Consider the following 22,966-nt stretch of genomic DNA (forward strand, 5'->3'; position numbering starts at 1 on the left):
GTGAATCCCTTCATATCTGCCCCTCTTGGTCTTCAGAGTCCATTGACAGTGCTTCCAGTTCCCTGTTAATCTTTTAGTCTTTCCATCAGCCAGGGCATCTCCCTTTATTTATTCATTCATTCAACTAGCAGGTATCAATTGAGCACCTACTAAGTGAAAGGTAAGATCCTTCCCTCAAAGACTTAATAGTTTAACATTGGGAGTGGGAGGAGAGGCAGGCAGAGAGGAGACACAATATAGTTGGATAAGGACCTCCAAGGAGAGTGTTACAGGCTGAGAGGAGGATATACCTAGGTTGTCTTCAGGGAATCAGAAAAGGAGACTCTGGAATAGGCTAGCAGAGAGAGGTGCTACCTCCTATACCTGCTCTGGACAAAGGACTTTAAGCATAGTGACAGACTTGCCAACCCTGTATTGGAAGAACTGTGATCTTTTTTAGTGGGGATGATTACTTCTGGGGACTTGTTCTCATAACTGAGACCAAAACAGTTTTGTGCAGTCTCAGAAATGACAGGAGGTACCAATCTGACACTTCCTTTGGAAGCTCTAGGGCAGAGAGTGAAAGAGTGGATTTTGACTGGGGCCTTAATTGGAAGTCATTCACCCACCCCTGTCCTCACTCCAGCAACAGTGATAACTCACTTCCTTCCTCCCTTTTGTACACACTTCTCCCCACCTGCTCACAGGTGGCTGGGGAGTTCAAGTACCACCCAGAGTGCTTTGCCTGTATGAGCTGCAAGGTGATCATTGAGGATGGGGATGCATATGCACTGGTGCAGCATGCCACCCTCTACTGGTAAGATAGTGGTCCTTTGTCTATCCTCTCCCATATAAGAGTGGCCGGCGGGCGGGACGGTGGCAGGGTGAATTGGGCAGAAAGAGTGTTAGGGTAGTCAGAGCATTGGATTCTTATCACAGCAGTGCTCTTAACCAGCTCTTTAACTTGTAAGCAGAATGATTTACACATGTCTCTACCCTTTTTCCTTACCTACCTTGAAAATGTTTTCACTCTGCCCTGCAATCCTCCCAGTGGGAGGCACTCTTCAAGGACGATCCCAGAACATTAAAGTCAAAGACCCCTTAGAGCTCACCCTGTCCAACCACCTTGGTTGATAAAAGAAGTCAGCCTGGGGCCCATGGAATAGAATAGTACAAGGGCAAGGTTCTCATTGTGAGTCAAAGGCAGAGTGAAGAGAACCCAGACCATCTCACCTCAACCCAGGCCAGTGTTTTTCCAAATATACCACTTGCTGCAGATCTAGCTCAGCACCCCCAGTCCCAGCCCACCCTGAGAACCCAGGCTCCTCATTCTGAGCAGCCAGCTAGAATCATGACAAAGAGGGTGGTAGTGAGACTATGGGTACTGTTGCTTAAAGCCACATGGTGCAGTGGTTGCTGGGGGGCTTCTGCGTGGGACTCTAGCATCTTACTCCCCCCTGTGCCCTCTCCCCAGTGGGAAGTGCCACAATGAGGTGGTGCTGGCACCCATGTTTGAGAGACTCTCCACAGAGTCTGTTCAGGAGCAGCTGCCCTACTCTGTCATGCTCATCTCCATGCCGGCCACCAGTGAAGGCAGGCGGGGCTTCTCCGTGTCCGTGGAGAGTGCCTGCTCCAACTACGCCACCACTGTGCAAGTGAAAGAGTAAGTATTTTGAGAACCCTTCAGCAGGGGTTCTTGAGCAGAGTCTGTAAATGGGCCTCAGAGGGCTTAGACCTCCAAAGTCTCATGCAGAACTCCCTTTATTCTCATCTCATATCTTTCTCCTGGACCCCACTATGCTGTAACCACACCTGGGCCTTGGCACTTACTGTTCTCTCTGCCCAGGCTACTTCCTACCAGCTACTTAAGGCGAGAATCACTCACCTTTCAGGTGTCAGGTTTCAGATCATGTTTGCTCTTTGAAATCATCTGGCTTGATTATGTGTATTAGTTGTTTGTCTTCTATCCCCTCCACTAGAATGTAAATTCCAGAAGGAACTTGCTGTCTTATTCAGTGCTGCATGCCCAGGGCTTGGAACAGTACCTGGCAATATAGTAGGAGTTGATTGATTATTATTTTGTCAGTTTAGAGAATGAATGGAGAAAATGTGGTCCATGGCCCAAAAGAAGTGAAGACCCTATCCTAGATTCAGGCCAGAGACCAGATGGAGAAAGAGTCTGTGTCTATCTAATACCAGTAATGTTGTACCTCTGGCCGCCTACCATGTAAATATTGATTGTGCATCTACCATGTGTTGGACACTAGGCTAGTGCTTGCACAGTAGGTGAAAGATACTAGAGTTTGGGAAGTCAGGAGGAGCTAAGGTCTGTTCTACAACCTTATTAGATGAAGAGGAGAGGGAATTGTGTTCAGGGCAGAGGGAGAAGCATTTCTCCAAAAGTGGGAGTCTTAATCATGTCTGATGTAGGTTGAGTGTGGCCAGAAAAGGGGCTGTTAAGTATAGAGGGCCTGGATTATGAAAATCCAGCAGATCCATTGAGAGTTTAAGCAGCAAGGTGTTGTGACCAAGTTAACGTTTTAGAAGGATCACTGGTATGGAGGTTGGATTGGAGAGGGGAAAGCCTAGAAGTATAGAGACCAGTTAGGAAGCTGTTGTAGGCTAGGCATGGTGGTTCATGCCTGTAATCTCAGCACTTTGGGAGGCTGAGGTGGGAGGATTGCTTGAGGCCAGGAGTTCAAGACCAACCTGGCCAACATAGCAAGACCCCGTCTCTATTTTTCTTAATTAAAAGAAAAGTCCAGACATAGTGGCTCACGCCTGTAATGCCAGCACTTTGGGAGGCCAAGGTAGGAAGATTGCTTGAGGTCAAGAGTTTGGGATTAGGCCGGGCGTGGTGGCTCACGCCTGTAATCCCAGCACTTTGGGAGGCCGAGACAGGCGGATCACAAGGTCGGGAGATCAAGACTATCCTGGCTAACACGATGAAACCCCGTCTCTACTAAAAATACAAAAATTAGCCAGGCGTGGTGGCGGACGCCTGTAGTCCCAGCTACTCGGGAGGCTGAGGCAGGAGAATGGCGCGAACCTGGGAGGCGGAGCTTGCTGTGAGCAGAGATCACGCCACTGCACTCCAGCGTGGGCGATAGAGCAAGACTCCATCTCAAAAAAAAAAAAAAAGAGTTTGGGATTAGCCTGGCCAACGTGGCGAAACCCCATCTCTACAAAAAGTACAAAAAAATTAGCTGGGCATGGTGGTGCGCGCCTGTAATCCCAGTTACTCAGGAGACTGAGGCATGAGAATTGCTTGAGCCTGGGAGGTGGAGGTTGCAGTGAGCCCAGATCGTGCCACTGCACTCCAGCCTGGATGACAGAGTAAAATGCCATCTCAAAAAAAAATTAAAAACAAAGTTTAAAAAAAAAATAGAAGCTATTACCATGATCCAGGTAAGAGATGTGAATAACTACAATGATGGAAAGAAGGCAGAGTTCTTAGAGATGGGAGTAGGAGAGATGAGGGAACTCCAGATTGGGAAGATGATGTCCAAGTTTCTGGCTTAGGCCACAGGGTGAGTGGCAATTCCCTTCACTGAGATGGGGCATCCTGGAAAAGGTGTTGCCTTTCTGTGTGGGTATCCTGGGCCCCTTAGGGGCCACTGGTGGCCTGGGACCTGGTAAACCTTCCCTGCACAAGCAGAATTGGTCAAGCAGGTTTTTAGGACATCTTTACCCTGCCTCAACTCTTGTCTGACCCAGGGTCAACCGGATGCACATCAGTCCCAACAATCGCAATGCCATCCACCCTGGGGACCGCATCCTGGAGATCAATGGGACCCCCGTCCGCACACTTCGAGTGGAGGAGGTAGAGTGTATGTCTAATCTGTCTTGTGAGGGTGGGACATTGAACAGATCCTCTGGGAAATCAGGCTATAGCCTTTACCTTTTCCTACCCCCAGCCCATCTCTTTGTCTTAGCATTGAGCCTGTGACCACTGGTGACTTATTTCAGCTTAACAGGTTCCCAGGGTAGCAGGGATGGTTGACAGACGGAAGAGCTGACAGGATGCCAGGCAGAGGGCACTGTGAGGCCACTGGCAGCTAGAGGCCACCATTAGCCAAGTTGAGCACTGGCCACACTGTGCCTAAGTCATCTGGGTTGGCCATGGGTGGCCTGGGATGGGGCAGCCTGTGGGAGCTTTATACTGCTCTTGGCCATAGGTGGAGGATGCAATTAGCCAGACGAGCCAGACACTTCAGCTGTTGATTGAACATGACCCCGTCTCCCAACGCCTGGACCAGCTGCGGCTGGAGGCCCGGCTCGCTCCTCACATACAGAATGCTGGACACCCCCACGCCCTCAGCACCCTGGACACCAAGGAGAATCTGGAGGGGACACTGAAGAGACGTTCCCTGAGGTGCCACCTCCCACCCTGGCTCTGTTCTGTCCCATGTCTGTCTCTCAGGTGAAGCTGAGCTGGCTTTCAGAAGCCTGCAGAGTTAGGAAAGGAACCAGCTGGCCAGGGACAGACTATGAGGATTGTGCTGACCCAGCTGCCCCTGTGGGGATCACAGTTTATAGCCAGAGCCTGTGCGGAACCAGCTGTCTGCCAGGTTTCCTTAGAAACCTGAGGGTCAGGCTCTGTCCACTGAACTCCTAAGCTAGACAGGAGGCAGTGATGCTAAACCCTGAAGGGCAGCATGGCCTATGGAGAAAGCATGGAGCTCAGAGCCTGGAGTAGGGGCACAGATAGGATTGAATAAATTGTGTAGAAGGACTTTGAAAACAATAAAGCAAAAGATGAATGAAAGTTTTTTTTAGACTTGAGGGACCAACAACCCACAAATCCCAGATTCTGCCAGGTCCATGGGGAAGGAGAAGTTGCCTTGAGTGGAAGCCCCAAGTAGGGAGACTTACAGAAAAGAAGTCAAGAGCACTGTCTCCCAGGCAGAAATACTGATACCCTACTGGGGCTTCAGGCTGAGCTCCTCTCTTCACAAATCACTTCATCTCTCTGAGCCTGTTTCTGCATCTGTGACATAAGATGGTAAGATAAAGGTGGCTGTCTCACCAATTATGTAAGAATTAAATGTGGAAAAGGACATAAAGTTGTATAGTGCTGCCATAGGGACAGCGTTCAGTAAACGTGACACATTCTTAGTATCACTAAGAATCAGGTTCTTGGCCAGGCACGGTGGCTCATGCCTGTAATCCCAACACTCTGGGAGTCCTAGGTAGGAGGATGGCTTGAGCACAGGAGTTTGAAACCAGCCTGAGCAACATAGTGAGACACTGTCTCTACAAAAAAAAATAATAATTGTTTTTAATTAGATGGGCATGGCACTGTGGCTCACACCTGTAATCCCAGCACTTTGGGAGGCCAAGGCCGGAGGATTGCTTGAGGCCAGGAGTTCAGGAGCAGCCTGGGCAACATTCCTGTCTCTACAAAGAATAAAAAAGTTAACTGGGCATGGTGGCGCATGCCTGTAATCCCAGCTACTCAAGAGGCTGAGGAGGAGGATTGCCTGAGCCCAGGAGTTCAAGGCTGCTGTGAGCCTTGATCACACCACTGTACTACAGTTTGGGCAACAGAGTGAGACCTTGTCTCCAAAAAAAAAAAAAAAAAAAAATTTTTTTTTTTTTTTTTTTATCCACTCTCCTCACCAAACAAACTGAGTAAGTTAGAGCCCTCTCAGCTGGCATGTGTTGGAAACAGTGCCCTCCCATTAAATTGCTGCCCTCACTCCTGCTGCCTCTTGGCCTTGGTCAGTATGATGAAATTAGTGGGAGGCAGGGCAACAGAGGGCAGAGAAGAGCTAGAAATCCATGGCCTGGAAAAGGGAAGATTTGGAAGTGGCCAGGTATCTGTAGAGCCACCATGCAAAGGAGCACAGGCAGCTAACCTTGTGTGCTCTGGTGGGCATGGTCAGCAGAAGGCAGAACAAAAGAACAAGGGTAAGTAAACCTGTAGGTCAGGACAAGCCAAGAGCCATCCAGCGTCAGTCCTCTCTGGGTAGCCCAAGTAAAGCAGGAGCATACCCCAGAGAGAAAGTTCGCAGGGCTGTTCACCTGCAGTGCTGTGGACTTCAACCTTCTTGTTCCTTCTTCAGTAAGTGAAAATAACAGTCATTGACCATGACTGTTATCGACCGCTTTTGAAAATGTAAACATAGTGACTTTATTGCTATAAAAATCATACATGTTTATCATCTTAAAATTCAGGAAACATGGACAGGTACAAAGATGTGCAAAATATCATCCAAAATCCCATTTGCTGGCCAGGCATGGTGGCTCACGCCTGTAATCCCAGCACTTTGGGAGGCCGAGGCAGGCAAATCACTTGAGGTCAGGAGTTTGAGACCAGCCTGGCCAACATGGTGAAACCCTATCTCTACTAAAAATACAATAATTAGGCTGGGTGCAGTGGCTCACGCCTATAATCCCAGCACTTTGGGAGGCCGAGGTGGGCGAACCACAAGGTCAGGAGTTTGAGACTAGCCTGGCCAATATGGTGAAACTCCATCTCTACTAAAAATACAAAAATTAGGGCCGGGTGTGGTGGCTCACGCCTGTAATCCCAGCACTTAGGGAGGCCGAGACAGATGGATCACGAGATCAGGAGTTCGAGACCAACCTGGCCAACATGGTGAAACCCCATCTCTACTAAAAAAATAAAAAAATTATTTGGTTGTGGTGGCACACGCCTATAATCCCAGCTACTTGGGAGGCTGAGGCAGGAGAATCTCTTGAACCCGGGAGGCAGAGGTTGCAGTGAGTGGAGATCCCGCCGTTGCACTCCAGCCTGGGCGACAGAGCGAGACTCCATCAAAAAAAAAAAAAAAAATTAGCCAGGCGTGGTGGCGTGCACCTATATTCCCAGCTACTTGGGAGGCTGAGGCAGGAGAATCGCTTGAACCTGGGAGGCAGAGGTTGCAGTGAGCCGAGATCGTGCCATTGCACTCCAGCCTGGGCGACAGAGCGAGACTCTGTCTCAAAAATAATAATAATAACGATAACTAGCCGGGCCTGGTGGCATAGGCCTGTAGTCCCAGTTACTCAGGAGGCAGAGGCATGAGACTCAGGTGAACTAGGGAGACAGAGGTTGCAGTGGGCCAAGATCACACCACTGCACTCCAGCCTGGTTGACAGAGCGAGACTCTGTCTCAAAAAAAAAAATCCCATTTGTTCATTTTTTGGATACTAGTATAACTATCACTCTAAACCACTTAGTACCTTAAATCAAGCAGATATGGGAGATGGTGAATTACCATCTACAGTGTTGTCATATGTGTCATATACTGAGCATTATCAGCTAGTAGAATCTAGTTAATTGTTCTATGTGTGATGTATGCAGAGTTCCCATTTTGAATGTGTTTTTACTATGCTTAAATGACTGGTGTCAGCAACTCCAAAATCATGCATCTGATGTAAGAGCCCCGTTCCCCAATAATAACATCTAAACTATAGACATTGGAATGAACAGGTGCCCCTAAGTTTCCTTCCTCCAGGGTTTCTTGGCCGGTCTCTGAGGACTACGCATCCCTACCCCCGTCTTTCCTCATCTTCAGGCGCAGTAACAGTATCTCCAAGTCCCCTGGCCCCAGCTCCCCAAAGGAGCCCCTGCTGTTCAGCCGTGACATCAGCCGCTCAGAATCCCTTCGTTGTTCCAGCAGCTATTCACAGCAGATCTTCCGGCCCTGTGACCTAATCCATGGGGAGGTCCTGGGGAAGGGCTTCTTTGGGCAGGCTATCAAGGTAAGCGCAGGCAACAATTGCTTTGCTCTTCTGCCCCCAGTCCCTCTGTCACTGTCTTTCGGGGATTTCTCATCACTTGTCCCCTCCCCCCACCCTGCAGGATGCCAGGCCTCCTTCCTGGCTTTGGGTGTTGGTGTGAGAGGTATCCTTCACCCCAACCCAGGCCACCTAAGGTCAATGTTGCTGTTACGGTGAGCTTGTGGACCTGGAGATCCAGGTTGGGTTGAGCTGTGCCTGTGACCCTCCTGCCTCCAGTCAGTGGGTGTTTGTTAGGTGCCCACAGACCTCAGTATCGGGCATGCTACAAGGAGCACACAGGGGAATGGCTCCTGCCTCCCTGGTGAACAGTCTCAGGGACTAACCTCTCTCTTTCTCTCCTCCTCCTCCTCCTCTGCTGAGAACTGGGAGGGGGGGTCAGGTAAGACGTGTGTCTCAGCTTGCAGGGGCAGCAGGGCTGGAGAGCTCACCCCCGACCCACCCAGCTCCCTGGTGCATGTCTTTGGCACTGACCTTCCTGCCCCCAGACTTCTGTTCACTCAAGAGACTCACTTCTATGCCAAATGACCAGAGCCTCTGCTTGGCTTGGCAGCGTCCCCTCCTGCCTCCTTCCCCACTTCCCTTTTCTGGGTTCTTGCCTGTCCTCTGCATGCCCAGCTCTCCAGGAAAGAGGGTATGCTTCTGTCTGAGTCCCATGTTGCTCCACGCTGCATCTTCCACACATGAACTCTGTCAGTCTGACCCGGCTCAGTGTGCCCTCCAAGGGATGGGATGGCCAGCTGCATAGATTTTCTCAAACAGTTCTCCAGAATTTCCTCTGGTCTCAGCACCATTAACAGTCACCCTCCCTGTAGGTGACACACAAAGCCACGGGCAAAGTGATGGTCATGAAAGAGTTAATTCGATGTGATGAGGAGACCCAGAAAACTTTTCTGACTGAGGTAAGAAGATGGAGGGGGCCTGGGAGGTTGGTGTCACCATTGGAAGAGAGAAGACCTTACAAATAATGGCTTCAAGAGAAAATACAGTTTGGAATCACTGTCTTAAAGACTGAGCAGAAAAGAGCTCTAGAGGAATATCCCACTCCGTCTAAATTACAGCATAATTATTTGTTCAATGAACACTTACTAAAAGCAACACAAACAGGGTACAAGGGATGCAGTAACAAAAGATACAGGGTTCGGAGGAGCTCTCAGGTTATGAGGATGATGGACATGAAAACACTCCAATTTAGTACAACTCAAATGTTATAATCCTCACCTGAACGCCCTGCTAAGGGAACGTGGAGGGGAGCTCCCTGAGCACTCACATTCCTTGGGCATTTACAGTTTTCACTACCCCTCCCAAGTTCATGGAGTAACTTCAGTTGGGGACAACTGTGGTCTGGGTACTGCCCTCCAAGCCACTTGGCCACTCCCACCCCAGTTCCCCCAATGCAGTTCCTAGAAAGGCAGGATCCCAAGGGTAAGGCCTATGAAGCCATCTCCATCTATATGGTGGTGGTCTTCCCTCATCCTGATCTTAGTGCCCTGTCATATCACAAGATAGGAGGTAGGAGATACAGGTGGTAACACTTGTCAAGCTGATTCCTTGGAGGGAAGGGGTAAGGAAGACAGTGAGAAGTTAACCACCAGCTTTCCTTGGCGTCCCCCACCCCCAGGTGAAAGTGATGCGCAGCCTAGACCACCCCAATGTGCTCAAGTTCATTGGTGTGCTGTACAAGGATAAGAAGCTGAACCTGCTGACAGAGTACATTGAGGGGGGCACACTGAAGGACTTTCTGCGCAGTATGGTGAGCACACCACCCCATAGTCTCCAGGAGCCTTGGTGGGTTGTCAGACACCTATGCTATCACTACCCTAGGAGCTTAAAGGGCAGAGGGGCCCTGCTTTGCCTCCAAAGGACCATGCTGGGTGGGACTGAGCATACACAGGGAGGCTTCACTGGGAGACCACATTGACCCATGGGGCCTGGACCACGAGTGGGACAGGGCTCAACAGCCTCTGACAATCATTCCCCCCATTCTGCAGGATCCGTTCCCCTGGCAGCAGAAGGTCAGGTTTGCCAAAGGAATAGCCTCCGGAATGGTGAGTCCCACCAACAAACCTGCCAGCAGGGCGAGAGTAGAGAGAGGTGTGAGAATTGTGGGCTTCACTGGAAGGTAGAGACCCCTTCCTATGCAACTTGTGTGGGCTGGGTCAGCAGCCATTCATTGAGTTTGTCTGTGTCACTGAAACTGACCCCAGCCCATTGTTCTCAGCTCACAGCCCTATTCTCAAAGAATTACACATCTCTAAAGGCAAATAGGGCACGGACAAGGCAAACTAGAGAGGCAAACTGTAGCCTGAGATGGCCTGGGCTTGCCATCACAGGTGTTCAGGTGCTGAGGGCCCTTAGACCAACTAGAGCACCTCACTGCCTAGGAAATCAATGAAGGGGAAATGAGTTCTAGCGGAGCCCTGAAGGATCAGAATTGGATAAAGTTCTTATTGGCAGAGAGGCTCCAAGATTGAAGTGACAGGAGCAAAGACCTGGGAGGAAAGAGGAGAAAATCATCTGTTTTACCTGGAAACAAATGATTCCAAGCATAGAAATAATAACAGCTGACAAGTACTGAGTGCCCTCTATATGCTAGGCACTGGGCTGAGGGATTAACATGCATGCACATGTTTATTCCTCATGACAACCTTGGTTTCCAGATAAGCTGGACTGGAAAGGGACAGAGCTGGGATCCTGGGCTAATCAGTCTGGTCGCCAAGCCTGAGACTTTAGCCACTGCCCTTCACATGGGGGTCCATGAAAATAGTAGTAGTCTGGAACAGTTTGGGGGTACATTAGGGTCACTGTGTTTTAAGCTAAGGAGTCTGGACTATATTTAGGAGACAGATGTAAAAGAGTTTTTTGGTTGACTGGCTTTTTGGGTTTTTTTTTTTTGGTGGTTGTTTTTTTTTTTTCCTGTTTCTGGGGCTTGAATCAGGAAGGAGGTTTTTTTGTTGTTGTTTTGAGACAGGATATTGCTCTGTTGCCCAGACTGGAGTGCAGTAGCACGATCATGGCTCACTACAGCTTCGACCTCCTGGGCTCAAGCAATCCTCCTGCCTTAGCCTCCCAAGTAGCTGGACTACAGGTGTGTACCACCACACCTAATTTTTTGAATTTTTTTTTTCTTTTTTTTCTTTTTTTTTTTTTGGTAGAGACAGGTTCTCACTTTGTTGCCCAGGCTGATCTCAAACTCCTGGGCTCAAGCATTCCTCCTGCCTCACCCTCCCAAAGTGTTGGGATTACAGTTGTGAGCCACCGTGCCCGGCAGGAAAAGATTTTTAAGCAAGAAAGCTTAAGAGCTGTGGTTTTTCCAAAATGAGTCTGGGCTGGCACAGTGGCTCATGCCTGTAATCCCAGCACTTTTTTGGGAGGCCGAGGTGAGTGGATCACTTGAGGTCAGGAGTTTGAGACCAGCCTGGCCAACATGGTGAAACCCTGTTTCTACTAAAGAAAAAAATGCAAAAATTAGCTGGGCGTGGCGGTGCACACCTGTAGTCTCAGCTACTCAGGAGGCCGAGGCAGGAGAATAGCTTGAACCTGGGAGGTGGAAGTTGCAGTGAGCCAAGATCACACCACTGCATTCCAGCCTGGTGACAGAGTGAGACTTCATCTCAAAAAAAAAAAAAAAAAAAAAAAAATTAGACTGATATGGTTAGTACATTGGGGTGGAATGTGGAGGGTCCAGGGAATGGAGACCTGCATAGGCGGCTAATGAAACATTTCAGATTTCTGAATTAAGGTAGTGGCTGTGGGGACAGGAGCCTGGGAGGCAGGGTGGAGTCAGAATGGAGAGACTGGCTGGCAGTGAGGGAACAGGAGGAGGAGGAGGAGTTATGAGTGGCTTGAGGTGTCACTTACCAGACGTTTGGGGGATGGGGGATAGCAGTGATGGTTGAGGAACTGGTTTGGGAAGAGCTAACATTGATGCCTGCTGTTCTGTGCTAGCAGAACCTATCAGCATCTTCTGGGCAGGGAACTGGCTTCATGAGACTAGAGCTTAGGGAGAGGCTGCTAGTCACCTAATCTGCAGAGAAGGTGCAGCTGGAGCTGTGGGACAGAAGAGGCATCCATGTGGCTGGTGGGAGTGTCTCAGCTTGTGAACAGGAGATGGCTTTGAGCAGGGCTGACACTGAAAAGGCTAGAAGAAAAAAACAGACACACAAGAGTCTCAGGATCAGGTAGCATAGGAAAGTTGTGGACAGTCTTTGAGGAGCACTTCCTCAGGCAGGCAGGCAGGCAGGCAGGTCATGAGCTATAGTGATTCAGGAAGAGCTCCCTGGGTGTGTGAGCAGCTCCAGGAGCCTAAGGGATGAAAGCAGTATTGCAGGGGGCTGGAGAGCAGGGAGTGGCTCCTTCTACATTTGCAAGGGAAGGGAAGGAGAAAGGAAGTTGCTCCTGAGAGTGATAAGAGTCAGTGGTGGAGGCCTGGAGAGGGGACATAACAAACAAATTTGTTGACAAACATTTTGGTAGGAAGGGGGAGAGCTTAAAGTTTAGACAATGGGGAAGGTGGAGTCTTAGAGGAGGTGAATGTCTGAAAGACAGAGCTAGCTGGAGCAAGAAGTCACTTCTCTGTTGTAGGCAGGAAGGATCCAAAGTGGCTCAAGCCAGAGATTGGGAGAGTCGGGAGGAGGGAGCAGCCTGGATCTAAGTAAAATGGGTAGAGGTGGAGGGAGTGCTGCAAGGGCCAGGGTTTTCTGAAGTTGGGGACATTAGGAGAGAGCAGTGAGGGCTTTGGCCAGCCACTGTGCTAGTGATTGGTGAACCAAAGGATGGGCAGGAGATGGCAGCAGGGAAGCAGAGGAAGTCCAGGTTTCCTGTTGGTATTGGGACAAGGGAGTGGCCACAGGAGGCCCTGGCCCTGTTGTCCAGGTTGGGTTCTGAAGCTGGGTGGGCATGGCCTGGTAGGAGAGCATCTGTGGCCCCCAATTCCAGATTCAGGGTCTAGTTGATTTGCTGGCCCTGTAGCCTCAGCTCATGCTTCTGTTCCAGGCTTATTTGCACTCTATGTGCATCATCCACCGGGATCTGAACTCGCACAACTGCCTCATCAAGTTGGTATGTCCCACTGCTCTGGGTCTGGCCTCCAGGGTCCTATCCTTCCTGGCTTCCTTGTCACAAAGGAGGCTGACTTGTCCCCTCTGGCTAGAAGGCAGAGGTGTTGCCTAGGAGCTCCTATCTTTCCCTTCCTGCTTCTTCCAATGCCCTTCTCTGTCTTCTGGGAGCTCCGAGACACACACAGACATAATTTCACTTTCTCTCATTAGCAACCTTTGAAATAATTTGATTAGAAGGGACTTCAGAAGTTTGTTGACTATATGTAGAACTCTGTCGTTTTACCTGCTTTTGCCCCATAATAGTCTTGTAAAGCAGCTCATTGCTGACCCCATTTTACAGTGGTGGCACCTGAAGCCTCAGCCTGAGGCCACCGAGCTAGTAAATTTATAGGGACCAGTTTGAGACCAGCATTCCTCCCACTGCCCCTCAGCTGTGGCGGTTACAATGTTGTTTGTCTTACTGACTTGCTATCTGGCTTCCTGGGTGTCTACCGGCTGGCCCTGGCTCTGCCCTCTAGACCCACACCACGCAATCTTCATTCCTTTCCCACATGACTGCCCTGTAGCTATTCAAAGAGCTTGTCTCCCCCAAGTCTCCCCATCTACTGCCTCCACCTTGCCTTTTTCTGTCTTATCCTGGTTCTAGCCACTGCCTGAAATCATTTTAGGAATAAGACAGGACAGGGAAAAACAAAAGCAACCCCCTGTCCCACCTCTGAGTTCCACTCTCCAAGTCCCTGAGCCTCACCTCCAGGGCTCCAGTGGCTCTGCCATGAACCCACTGTGGGCTGGGAATCTGTTGTGCACAGATACCAAACCTTCAGAAACACAAATGCCAAGTGTGTCTGTTTTTTTGTTTTGTTTTGTTTTTTAGATGGAGTCTCATTCTGTTTCCCAGGCTGGAGTGCAGTGGCGCAATCTTGGCTTACTGCAGCCCCTACCTCCCGGGTTCTAGTGATTCTTCTGCTTCAGCCTCCCAAGTAGCTAGGACTACAGGCGTGTGCCACCACACCCAGCTAATTTTTTTTTTTTTTTTTTTTTTGTATTTTTAGTAGAGACGGGGTTTCGCCATGTTGGCCAGGCTGGTCTTGAACTCCTGACCTCAGGTGATTCACCCGCCTCAGCCTCCCAAAGTTCTGGGATTACAGGCGTAAGCTACCGTGCCTGGCCTGAGTGTGTCTATTTGATAGAGCTTTCTGCTCTGATTTTCCCTTGCTATACACCTTTTCTCCCCTTCTCAGTGGCTTCTCTTGCCTATGCCTCCTCCCCAGGGCCAGGTTTGAGAACATCCCCATGAAGTTCTGACCTGTCTTTTATCCTACCAGGACAAGACTGTGGTGGTGGCAGACTTTGGGCTGTCACGGCTCATAGTGGAAGAGAGGAAAAGGCCCCCCATGGAGAAGGCCACCACCAAGAAACGCACCTTGCGCAAGAACGACCGCAAGAAGCGCTACACGGTGGTGGGAAACCCCTACTGGATGGCCCCTGAGATGCTGAACGGTGAGTCCTGAAGCCCTGGAGGGGGACACCCACAGAGGGAAGACAGATGTTGCCCTTGCATCAGAGCCCTGGGAACTCCAGGGGAGGCCTGTGAAGCATAGGACCAGATACCCAGAGCTGAGGATATTTTTCCCTTGCCAGGAGGGGCCTCACGATTTAGCTACTGAGCTCAGGGGGCTGGGAACTGATCAGTGTCCCATCATGGGGGATAAGGTGAGTTCTGACTGTGGCATTTGTGCCTCAGGGATCGCTAAGAGCTCAGGCTATTGTCCCAGCTTTAGCCTTCTCTCTCCATGGTGAGAACTGAAGTGTGGTGCCCTCTGGTGGATAATGTTCAAACCAACCAGAGATGCTGGTTGGGATTCTTGAAATCAGGGTTGTGAGGCCTCAGAAATGGTCTGAATACAATCCATTTTGGAGTCTGAGGCCCAGAGAAGTTCAGTGAATTGCCTAGGAGCATACAGCTGGCTAATGGCAGAGCCTGGATGAACTCTAGTCTGGTTCTTTTCCACTTTAACATGCAGTTTCATCCTAGGCAGTGTTATGTTATAAGGGCTCTCCAAGGCAGGTCACCTAGGGCTGAGGAAGGACTATTTTCAGGTGGTGTCTGCACAGGACAGCCTGTGGGGTGTCCCTACAGAACCTGTTCTAGCCCTGGTTCTTAGCTGTGGCTTAGATTGACCCTAGACCCAGTGCAGAGCAGGTAAGGGATGTAAACTTAACAGCGTGCTCTCTTGTGTTCCCCAAGGAAAGAGCTATGATGAGACGGTGGATATCTTCTCCTTTGGGATTGTTCTCTGTGAGGTGAGCTCTGGCACCAAGGCCATGCCCGAGGCAGCAGGCCTAGCAGCTCTGCCTTCCCTCGGAACTGGGGCGTCTCCTCCTAGGGATGACTAGCTTGACTAAAATCAACATGGGTGTAGGGTTTTATGGTTTATAATGCATCTGCACATCTTTGCCACGTTCGTGTTTCATTGGTCCTAAGAGAAGGACTGGCAGGGTTTTTTTGTTTTAGATGGAGTTTCACTTCGTTGCCCAGGCTGGAGTACAGTGGCACAATCTGGGCTCCCTGCAACATCCGCCTTCTGGGTTCAAGTGATTCTCCTGCCTCAGCCTCCCAAGTAGCTGGGACTACCGGCACACACTACCATGCCCAGCTAATTTTTGTATTTTTAGTAGAGACAGGTTTTCACCATGTTGGCCAGGCTGGTCTTGAAATCCGGACCTCAGGTGATCCGCCCGCCTGGGCCTCTAAAAGTGCTGGAATTATAGGCGTGAGCTACCGTGCCCGGCCAGGTTTTTTTTTTTTTTTTAGTTGAGGAAACTGAGGCTCAGAAGAGGGCAGTGGCTTGCACATGGTCAATAAGGGGCAGATGAGACTCAGAATTCCAGAAGGAAGGGCAAGAGACTGTTCATGTGGCTGTCTAGCTAGCTCTTGGGCCAAATGTAGCCCTTCTCAGTTCCCTTCAAGTAGAAGTAGCCACTCTAGGAAGTGCCAGCCCTGTGCCAGGTACCACGTGGACAGAGTGAGGAATCTTGGAAAGATTCCTACCTTTAGGAGTTTAGTCAGGTGACAGCATATCTCAGCATATCTCAAAGACTCAAACACATACACATTCAAAGCCTTCTGTAATTCCTACAAAGTTGTGAGGGGTAGAGGAGAGGAGAGACAAGGAATGGTTAGGATAATGAAGGAAGGTTTTGTTTTTGTTTTTGTTTTTGTTTTTGAGATGGAGTTTCACTCTGTCGCCCAGGCTGGAGTGCAGAGGTGCGATCTTGGCTCACTGCAGCCTCCGCCTCCCAGGTTCAAGCAATCCTCCTGCCTCAGCCTCCCAAGTAGCTGGGACTACAGGTGTGCGCCACCACGCCCGGCTAATTTTTGTATTTTCAGTAGAGACAGGGTTTCGCCATTTTGGCCAGGCTGGTCTCAAATGCCTGACCTCAGGTGATCCACCCACCTCAGCCTCCCAAAGTGCTGAGATTACAGGCGTGAGCTACCACGCCCGGCCATGAAGGAAGATTTGTTTTAAAAAATTGTTTTCTTTAATATTAATTGAACACCTCTGTTCAGAGCACTGGGCTGGTGCCAAAGGGTTTCAGACATGAATCAGATCCAGCACCTCATAGAGCTTTAACTCTGGCACACACACACACACAGCCACAAGGAGACACAGACAAGGCAGGGTGGGATGAGTGGAAGCTGCTAGCTTCCAGATGCTGATTTGGAACACTTGGCTTCTGCAGTGAAGCCCCTTCTCAGTCCTCTTTAGTAACCCAACTCTCAGTGGATACAGGTCTGGATTAGTAAGATTTGGAGAGATGATTGGGGATTGGGGAGAGCTCTCTAACCTATTTTACCACCTCCTCTCCTGCCATCCTTCCTGTCCACATCCCAGCATCCCTTTCCCTTGCCAAGTATCTGTGGCCTCTGTAGTCCTTTGTAAACAGCTGTCTTCTTACCCTACAGATCATTGGGCAGGTGTATGCAGATCCTGACTGCCTTCCCCGAACACTGGACTTTGGCCTCAACGTGAAGCTTTTCTGGGAGAAGTTTGTTCCCACAGATTGTCCCCCAGCCTTCTTCCCGCTGGCCGCCATCTGCTGCAGACTGGAGCCTGAGAGCAGGTTGGTATCCTGCCTTTTTTCCCAGCTCGCAGGGTCCTGGGACATTTGCCTCAGTCTAAGGCCACCCCTGAGCCCTTCGCAAGCGCAGGGGTGAGAGAAGCCTTGAGGTCAAGAATGTGGCTGTCAACCCCTGAGCCATCTGACAACACGTATGTACAGGTTGGAGAAGAGAGAGGTAAAGACAAAGCAGCAAGTAATCTGGATAGGACACAGAGACACAGCCATTAAAAGAAAGTTTAAAAGAAGGAAATTCACCCAAACCATTTGAATACAATAAGTGTATTCATCTTTCGATATTCCCCTGTCCATATCTACACATATACTTTTTTTTATAGTAAATAGTTCTGTATTTTGCCCTGCATTTCCCTTGTTACTATCCAGTCTTCCTGTTGATCATTTTTGTCGACAACATGAAATTCTATTGAGAGACTGTCTGAACATATTGTAATGTAGATGTTCAGGTTTTTCCTTTACAATAGGTATTAACTACAGTGAGCAGTTTTATGCATGTAGCTAATTTCTCCTTTGAAGAAGTATTTTCAAAATTACCTTTATTCTTCTCAGGTGATAATTTCATTATTACCAAAGTTACCCTAGGTCTTTTCAAGTGTGTGGTTAAAAAACTAGAATCTGGCTGGGCGCGGTGGCTCACACTTGTAATCCCAGCACTTTGGGAGGCCGAGGCTGGTGGATCACCTGAGGTCTGGAGTGATCATGAGACCAGCCTGGCCAACATGGTGAAACCCCATCTCTACTAAACCCCATCTCTACTAAAAACACAAAACTTAGCCAGGCATGGTGGCAGGTGCCTGTAACCCCAGCTACTTGGGAGGCTGAGGCAGGAGAATTGCTTGAACCCAGGGGCGGAGGTTGCAGTGAGCCGACATCACGCCATTGCACTCCAGCCTAGGCAACAAGAGTGAAACTCTGTCTCAAAAATGGGGTTCTTTTCCTGCCATCAAAAATCATGTTTCTTTTAAAAACAAATTCAAACATTACCAAAGTTTATAGCATAGGAAATATGTCTTCTGTAATCTCCCTTAACCAATATACCCTTCAACATTCTCCTCACCCCTAACTCCACCCTCCCAGGATAACCAGTTGGGACATAATCTTTATTTAAAAATGATTTCCGGTTAGAGAAAGCAGGGGACAAAGGGCGGGCGGATCGGCGGGGAGGGGGCGGGGCGCGGCCAGGCCAGGCCCCGGGGGTTCCGCATGCTGCAGCTGCCCCCGGGCGCCCCCGCCGCCGCCCTTGTCGCGGAGCCGCGTGGAGCGGAGCCGGCGAGCTAACCCGAGCCAGCCGGCGGGCGTCCCGGAGGCGGCGGCGCAAGGAGGGGCCCCACGCGCGCACGTGGCCCCGGAGGCCGCCATGGCGGACAGCGGCGCCGCGGGGGGCGCGGCGTTGGCAGCCCAGGACCACACATCTGCTTTCAGAGCGCCCCCGGGGCCGCAGGAGAGGGCCCAGGCGGCGCGGATGATGAGGGCCCAGTGAGGCGCCAAGGGAAGGTCACCATCAAGTATGACCACAAGGAGCTACGGAAACGCCTCAACCTGGAGGAGTGGATCCTGGAGCAGCTCACGCGCCTCTACGACTGCCAGGAAGAGGAGATCTCAGAACTGGAGATTGACGTGGATGAGCTCCTGGACATGGAGAGTGACGATGCCCGGGCTGCCAGTGTCAAGGAGCTGCTGATTGACTGTTACAAACCCACAGAAGCCTTCATCTCTGGCCTGCTGGACAAGATCCGGGCCATGCAGAAGCTGAGCACACCCCAGAAGAAGTGAGGGTCCCCGACCCAGGCGAACAGTGCCTCCCATATGACAATCGCCGCCCCCCGACCTCGTAGCAACAGCAATACCGGGGGACCCTGCGGCCAGGCCTGGTTCCATGAGCAGGGCTCCTCGTGCCCCTGGCCCAGGGGTCTCTTCCCCTGCCCCCTCAGTTTTCCACTTTTGGGATTTTTTATTGTTATTAAACTGATGGGACTTTGTGTTTTTATATTGACTCTGCGGCACGGGCCCTTTAATAAAGCTAGGATAGGCCTTTGGTGCAGCTCAAAAAAAAAAAAAAAATGATTTCCAGCGGTCCACATTAGAGTTGAAATTTTCTGGTGGGAGAATCTATACCTTGTTCCTTTATAGGCCAAGGACCGCAATCCTTCAGTAACACCAGTGTAAGAGCTTGAGGAGAAATAGTGAAGCTACACAGTATTTGTTTTCTAATACCTCTTGTCAGTCATTCTAAATATCTTTAATTTATTAAAAAATATATATATACAGTATTGAATGCCTACTGTGTGCTAGGTACAGTTCTAAGTGCTTGGGTTACAGCAGTGAACAAAATAAAGGTGCTTACCCTCATAGAACATAGATTGTAGCATGGTATCTACTGTATCATACAGTAGATACAATAAGTAAACTATATTGAATATTAGAATGTGGCAGATGCTATGGAAAAAGAGTCAAGCCAAGTAAAGACGATTGTTCAGGGTACCAGTTGCAATTTTAAATACGGTCGTCAGAGCAGGCCTCACTGAGGTGACACGACATTTAAGCATAAACGTGGAGGAGGAGTAAGCCTGAGCTGTCTTAGGCTTCGGGGGCAGCCAAGCCATTTCCGTGGCACTAGGAGCCTGGTGTTTCCGATTCCACCTTTGATAACTGCATTTTCTCTATGACATGGGAGGGAAGTTTTTCTCCTATTGTTTTTAAGTACTAACTCCAGCTAGGCCAGCCTTGTCATAGGGTTACCTAATCTTTATAGCAAATATATGAGGTAGCAGTAACATTATGCCCATTTCTCACAGAGGCACTACTAGGTGAAGGAGTTTGCCTGAGGTTATAATACAACCTGGAAGTAGCTGAGCCTAGATTCCTTCCACCCACCCCATGGCCCTGCTCATATTCCACCTGCCTCTAATTTACCTCTTTTCCTTCTAGACCAGCATTCTCGAAACTGGAGGACTCCTTTGAGGCCCTCTCCCTATACCTGGGGGAACTGGGTATCCCGCTGCCTGCAGAGCTGGAGGAGTTGGACCACACTGTGAGCATGCAGTACGGCCTGACCCGGGACTCACCTCCCTAGCCCTGGCCCAGCCCCCTGCAGGGGGGTGTTCTACAGTCAGCATTGCCCCTCTGCGCCCCATCCTTGCTGTGAGCAGGGCCGTCCGGGCTTCCTGTGGATTGGCGGCCTGTTTAGAAGCAGAACAAGCCATTCCTACTACCTCCCCAGGAGGCAAGTGGGCGCAGCACCAGGGAAATGTATCTCCACAGGTTCTGGGGCCTAGTTACTGTCTGTAAATCCAATACTTGCCTGAAAGCTGTGAAGAAGAAAAAACCCCTGGCCTTTGGGCCGGGAGGAATCTGTTACTCGAATCCACCCAGGAACTCCCTGGCAGTGGATTGTGGGAGGCTCTTGCTTACACTAATCAGTGTGACCTGGACCTGCTGGGCAGGATCCCAGGGTGAACCTGCCTGTGATCTCTGAAGTCACTAGTCCAGCTGGGTGCAGGAGGACTTCAAGTGTGTGGACGAAAGAAAGACTGATGGCCAGGAGGCACTCAAAGGGTGTGAAAAAGTCAGTGATGCTCCCCCTTTCTACTCCAGATCCTGTCCTTCCTGGAGCAAGGTTGAGGGAGTAGGTTTTGAAGAGTCCCTTAATATGTGGTGGAACAGGCCAGGAGTTAGAGAAAGGGCTGGCTTCTGTTTACCTGCTCACTGGCTCTAGCCAGCCCAGGGACCACATCAATGTGAGGGGAAGCCTCCACCTCATGTTTTCAAACTTAATACTGGAGACTGGCTGAGAACTTACGGACAACATCCTTTCTGTCTGCAACAAACGGTCACAAGCACAGGAAGAGGCGGGGGACTACAAAGAGGCCCTGTCCTCTAGAAAGCTCAGATCTTGGCTTCTGTTACTCATACTCTGGTGGGCTCCTTAGTCAGATGCCTAAAACATTTTGCCTAAAGCTAGATGGGTTCTGGAGGACAGTGTGGCTTGTCACAGGCCTAGAGTCTGAGGGAGGGGAGTGGGAATCTCAGCAATCTCTTGGTCTTGGCTTCGTGGCAACCATTGCTCACCCTTCAACATGCCTGGTTTAGGCAGCAGCTTGGGCTGGGAAGAGATGGTGGCAGAGTCTCAAAGCTGAGATGCTGAGAGAGACAGCTCCCTGAGCTGGGCCATCTGACTTCTACCTCCCATGTTTGCTCTCCCAACTCATTAGCTCCTGGGCAGCATCCTCCTGAGCCACATCTGCAGGTACTGGAAAACCTCCATTTTGGCTCCCAGAGCTCTAGGAACTCTTCATCACAACTAGATTTGCCTCGTTTAAGTGTCTATGAGCTTGCACCATATTTAATAAATTGGGAATGGGTTTGGGGTATTAATGCAATGTGTGGTGGTTGTATTGGAGCAGGGGGAATTGATAAAGGAGAGTGGTTGCTGTTAATATTATCTTGTTGTTATATGTGTTGGGTGGTATGTGAAATATTGTACATAGACCTGATGAGTTGTGGGATCAGATGTCATCTCTGGTCAGAGTTTACTTGCTATATAGACTGTACTTATGTGTGAAGTTTGCAAGCTTGCTTTAGGGCTGAGCCCTGGACTCCCAGCAACAGCACAGTTCAGCATTGTGTGGCTGGTTGTTTCCTGGCTGTCCCCAGTAAGTGTAGGAGTGGTGGGCCTGAACTGGGCCATTGATCAGACTAAATAAATTAAGCAGTTAACATAACTGGCAATATGGAGAGTGAAAACATGACTGGCTCAGGAACATAAATGTAGAGGGTCTGCTAGCCACCTTCTGGCCTAGCCCATACAAACTCCCCATAGCAGAGAGTTTTCATGCACCCAAGTCTAAAACCCTCAAGCAGACACCCATCTGCTCTAGAGAATATATACATCCCACCTGAGGCAGCCCCTTCCTTGCAGCAGGTGTGACTGACTATGACCTTTTCCTGGCCTGGCTCTCACATGCCAGCTGAGTCATTCCTTAGGAGCCCTACCCTTTCATCCTCTCTATATGAATACTTCTATAGCCTGGGTATCCTGGCTTGCTTTCCTCAGTGCTAGGTGCCACCTTTGCAATGGGAAGAAATGAATGCAAGTCACCCCACCCCTTGTGTTTCCTTACAAGTGCTTCAGAGGAGAAGACCAGTTTCTTCTTGCTTCTGCATATGTGGGATGTTGTGGAAGAGTGACCACTGGGAAGGACAATGCTATCTGGTTAGTGGGGACTTGGGCACAATATAAATCTGTAAACCCAAAGGTGTTTTCTCCCAAGCACTCTCAAAGCTTGAAGAATCCAACTTAAGGACAGAATCTGGTTCCCAAAAAAAACTGATGATCTGGAGTACGCATTGCTGGCAGAACCACAGAGCAATGGCTGGGCATGGGCAGAGGTCATCTGGGTGTTCCTGAGGCTGATAACCTGTGGCTGAAATCCCTTGCTAAAAGTCCAGGAGACACTCCTGTTGGTATCTTTCCTTCTGGAGTCATAGTAGTCACCTTGCAGGGAACTTCCTCAGCCCAGGGCTGCTGCAGGCAGCCCAGTGACCCTTCCTTCTCTGCAGTTATTCTCCCTTTGGCTGCTGCAGCACCACCCCCGTCACCCACCACCCAACCCCTGCTGCACTCCAGCCTTTGACAAGGGCTGTCTAGATACTCATTTTAACTACCTCCACCTTGGAAACAATGCTGAAGGGGAGAGGATTTGCAATGACCAACCACCTTATTGGGACACCTGCACACCTGTCTTTCCTGCAGCTTCAACCTGAAAGATTCCTGATGATGATAATCTGGACACAGAAGCCGGGCGCGGTGGCTCAAGCCTGTAATCTCAGCACTTTGGGAGGCCTCAGCGGGTGGATCACGTGAGATCAAGAGTTTGAGAACAGCCTGACCAACATGGTGAAACCCCGTCTCTACTAAAAATACAAAAATTAGCCAGGTGTGGTGGCACATACCTGTAATCCCAGCTACTCCAGAGGCTGAGGCAGGAGAATCGCTTGAACCCACAAGGCAGAGGTTGCAATGAGGCGAGATCACGCCA

The 22,966-nt window shown here is 50.0% G+C and overlaps 1 protein-coding gene across 6 annotated transcripts in view; it reads left to right on the plus strand.

The window, feature by feature from the left end:
- The window catches only part of LIMK2 (LIM domain kinase 2), a 68,478-nt gene extending 46,822 nt beyond the window's left edge, over positions 1-21,656 (plus strand). For 3 of the 6 annotated variants that reach the window (XM_024239782.3, XM_054543332.2, XM_024239783.3), the window contains 13 exons: positions 687-796; positions 1,454-1,642; positions 3,697-3,802; positions 4,158-4,354; positions 7,506-7,692; positions 8,544-8,630; positions 9,350-9,481; positions 9,720-9,776; positions 12,724-12,789; positions 14,114-14,288; positions 15,037-15,092; positions 16,756-16,913; positions 19,857-21,656. In XM_024239782.3, the coding sequence (XP_024095550.1) occupies positions 687-796; positions 1,454-1,642; positions 3,697-3,802; positions 4,158-4,354; positions 7,506-7,692; positions 8,544-8,630; positions 9,350-9,481; positions 9,720-9,776; positions 12,724-12,789; positions 14,114-14,288; positions 15,037-15,092; positions 16,756-16,913; positions 19,857-20,001 (1,665 nt within the window). In that variant the 3' untranslated portion in view covers positions 20,002-21,656. Of the gene's footprint in view, positions 1-686; positions 797-1,453; positions 1,643-3,696; positions 3,803-4,157; positions 4,355-7,505; positions 7,693-8,543; positions 8,631-9,349; positions 9,482-9,719; positions 9,777-12,723; positions 12,790-14,113; positions 14,289-15,036; positions 15,093-16,755; positions 16,918-18,350; positions 19,376-19,856 lie in introns of those variants that run through there. The other 3 variants (XM_024239784.3, XM_024239785.3, XM_024239787.3) reach the window with 2 other exon arrangements.
- Positions 21,657-22,966: the final 1,310 nt, after the last annotated feature.

The sequence above is a fragment of the Pongo abelii genome, chromosome 23 (assembly GCF_028885655.2).
Source record: "Pongo abelii isolate AG06213 chromosome 23, NHGRI_mPonAbe1-v2.0_pri, whole genome shotgun sequence".
NCBI lineage: Eukaryota > Metazoa > Chordata > Mammalia > Primates > Hominidae > Pongo > Pongo abelii.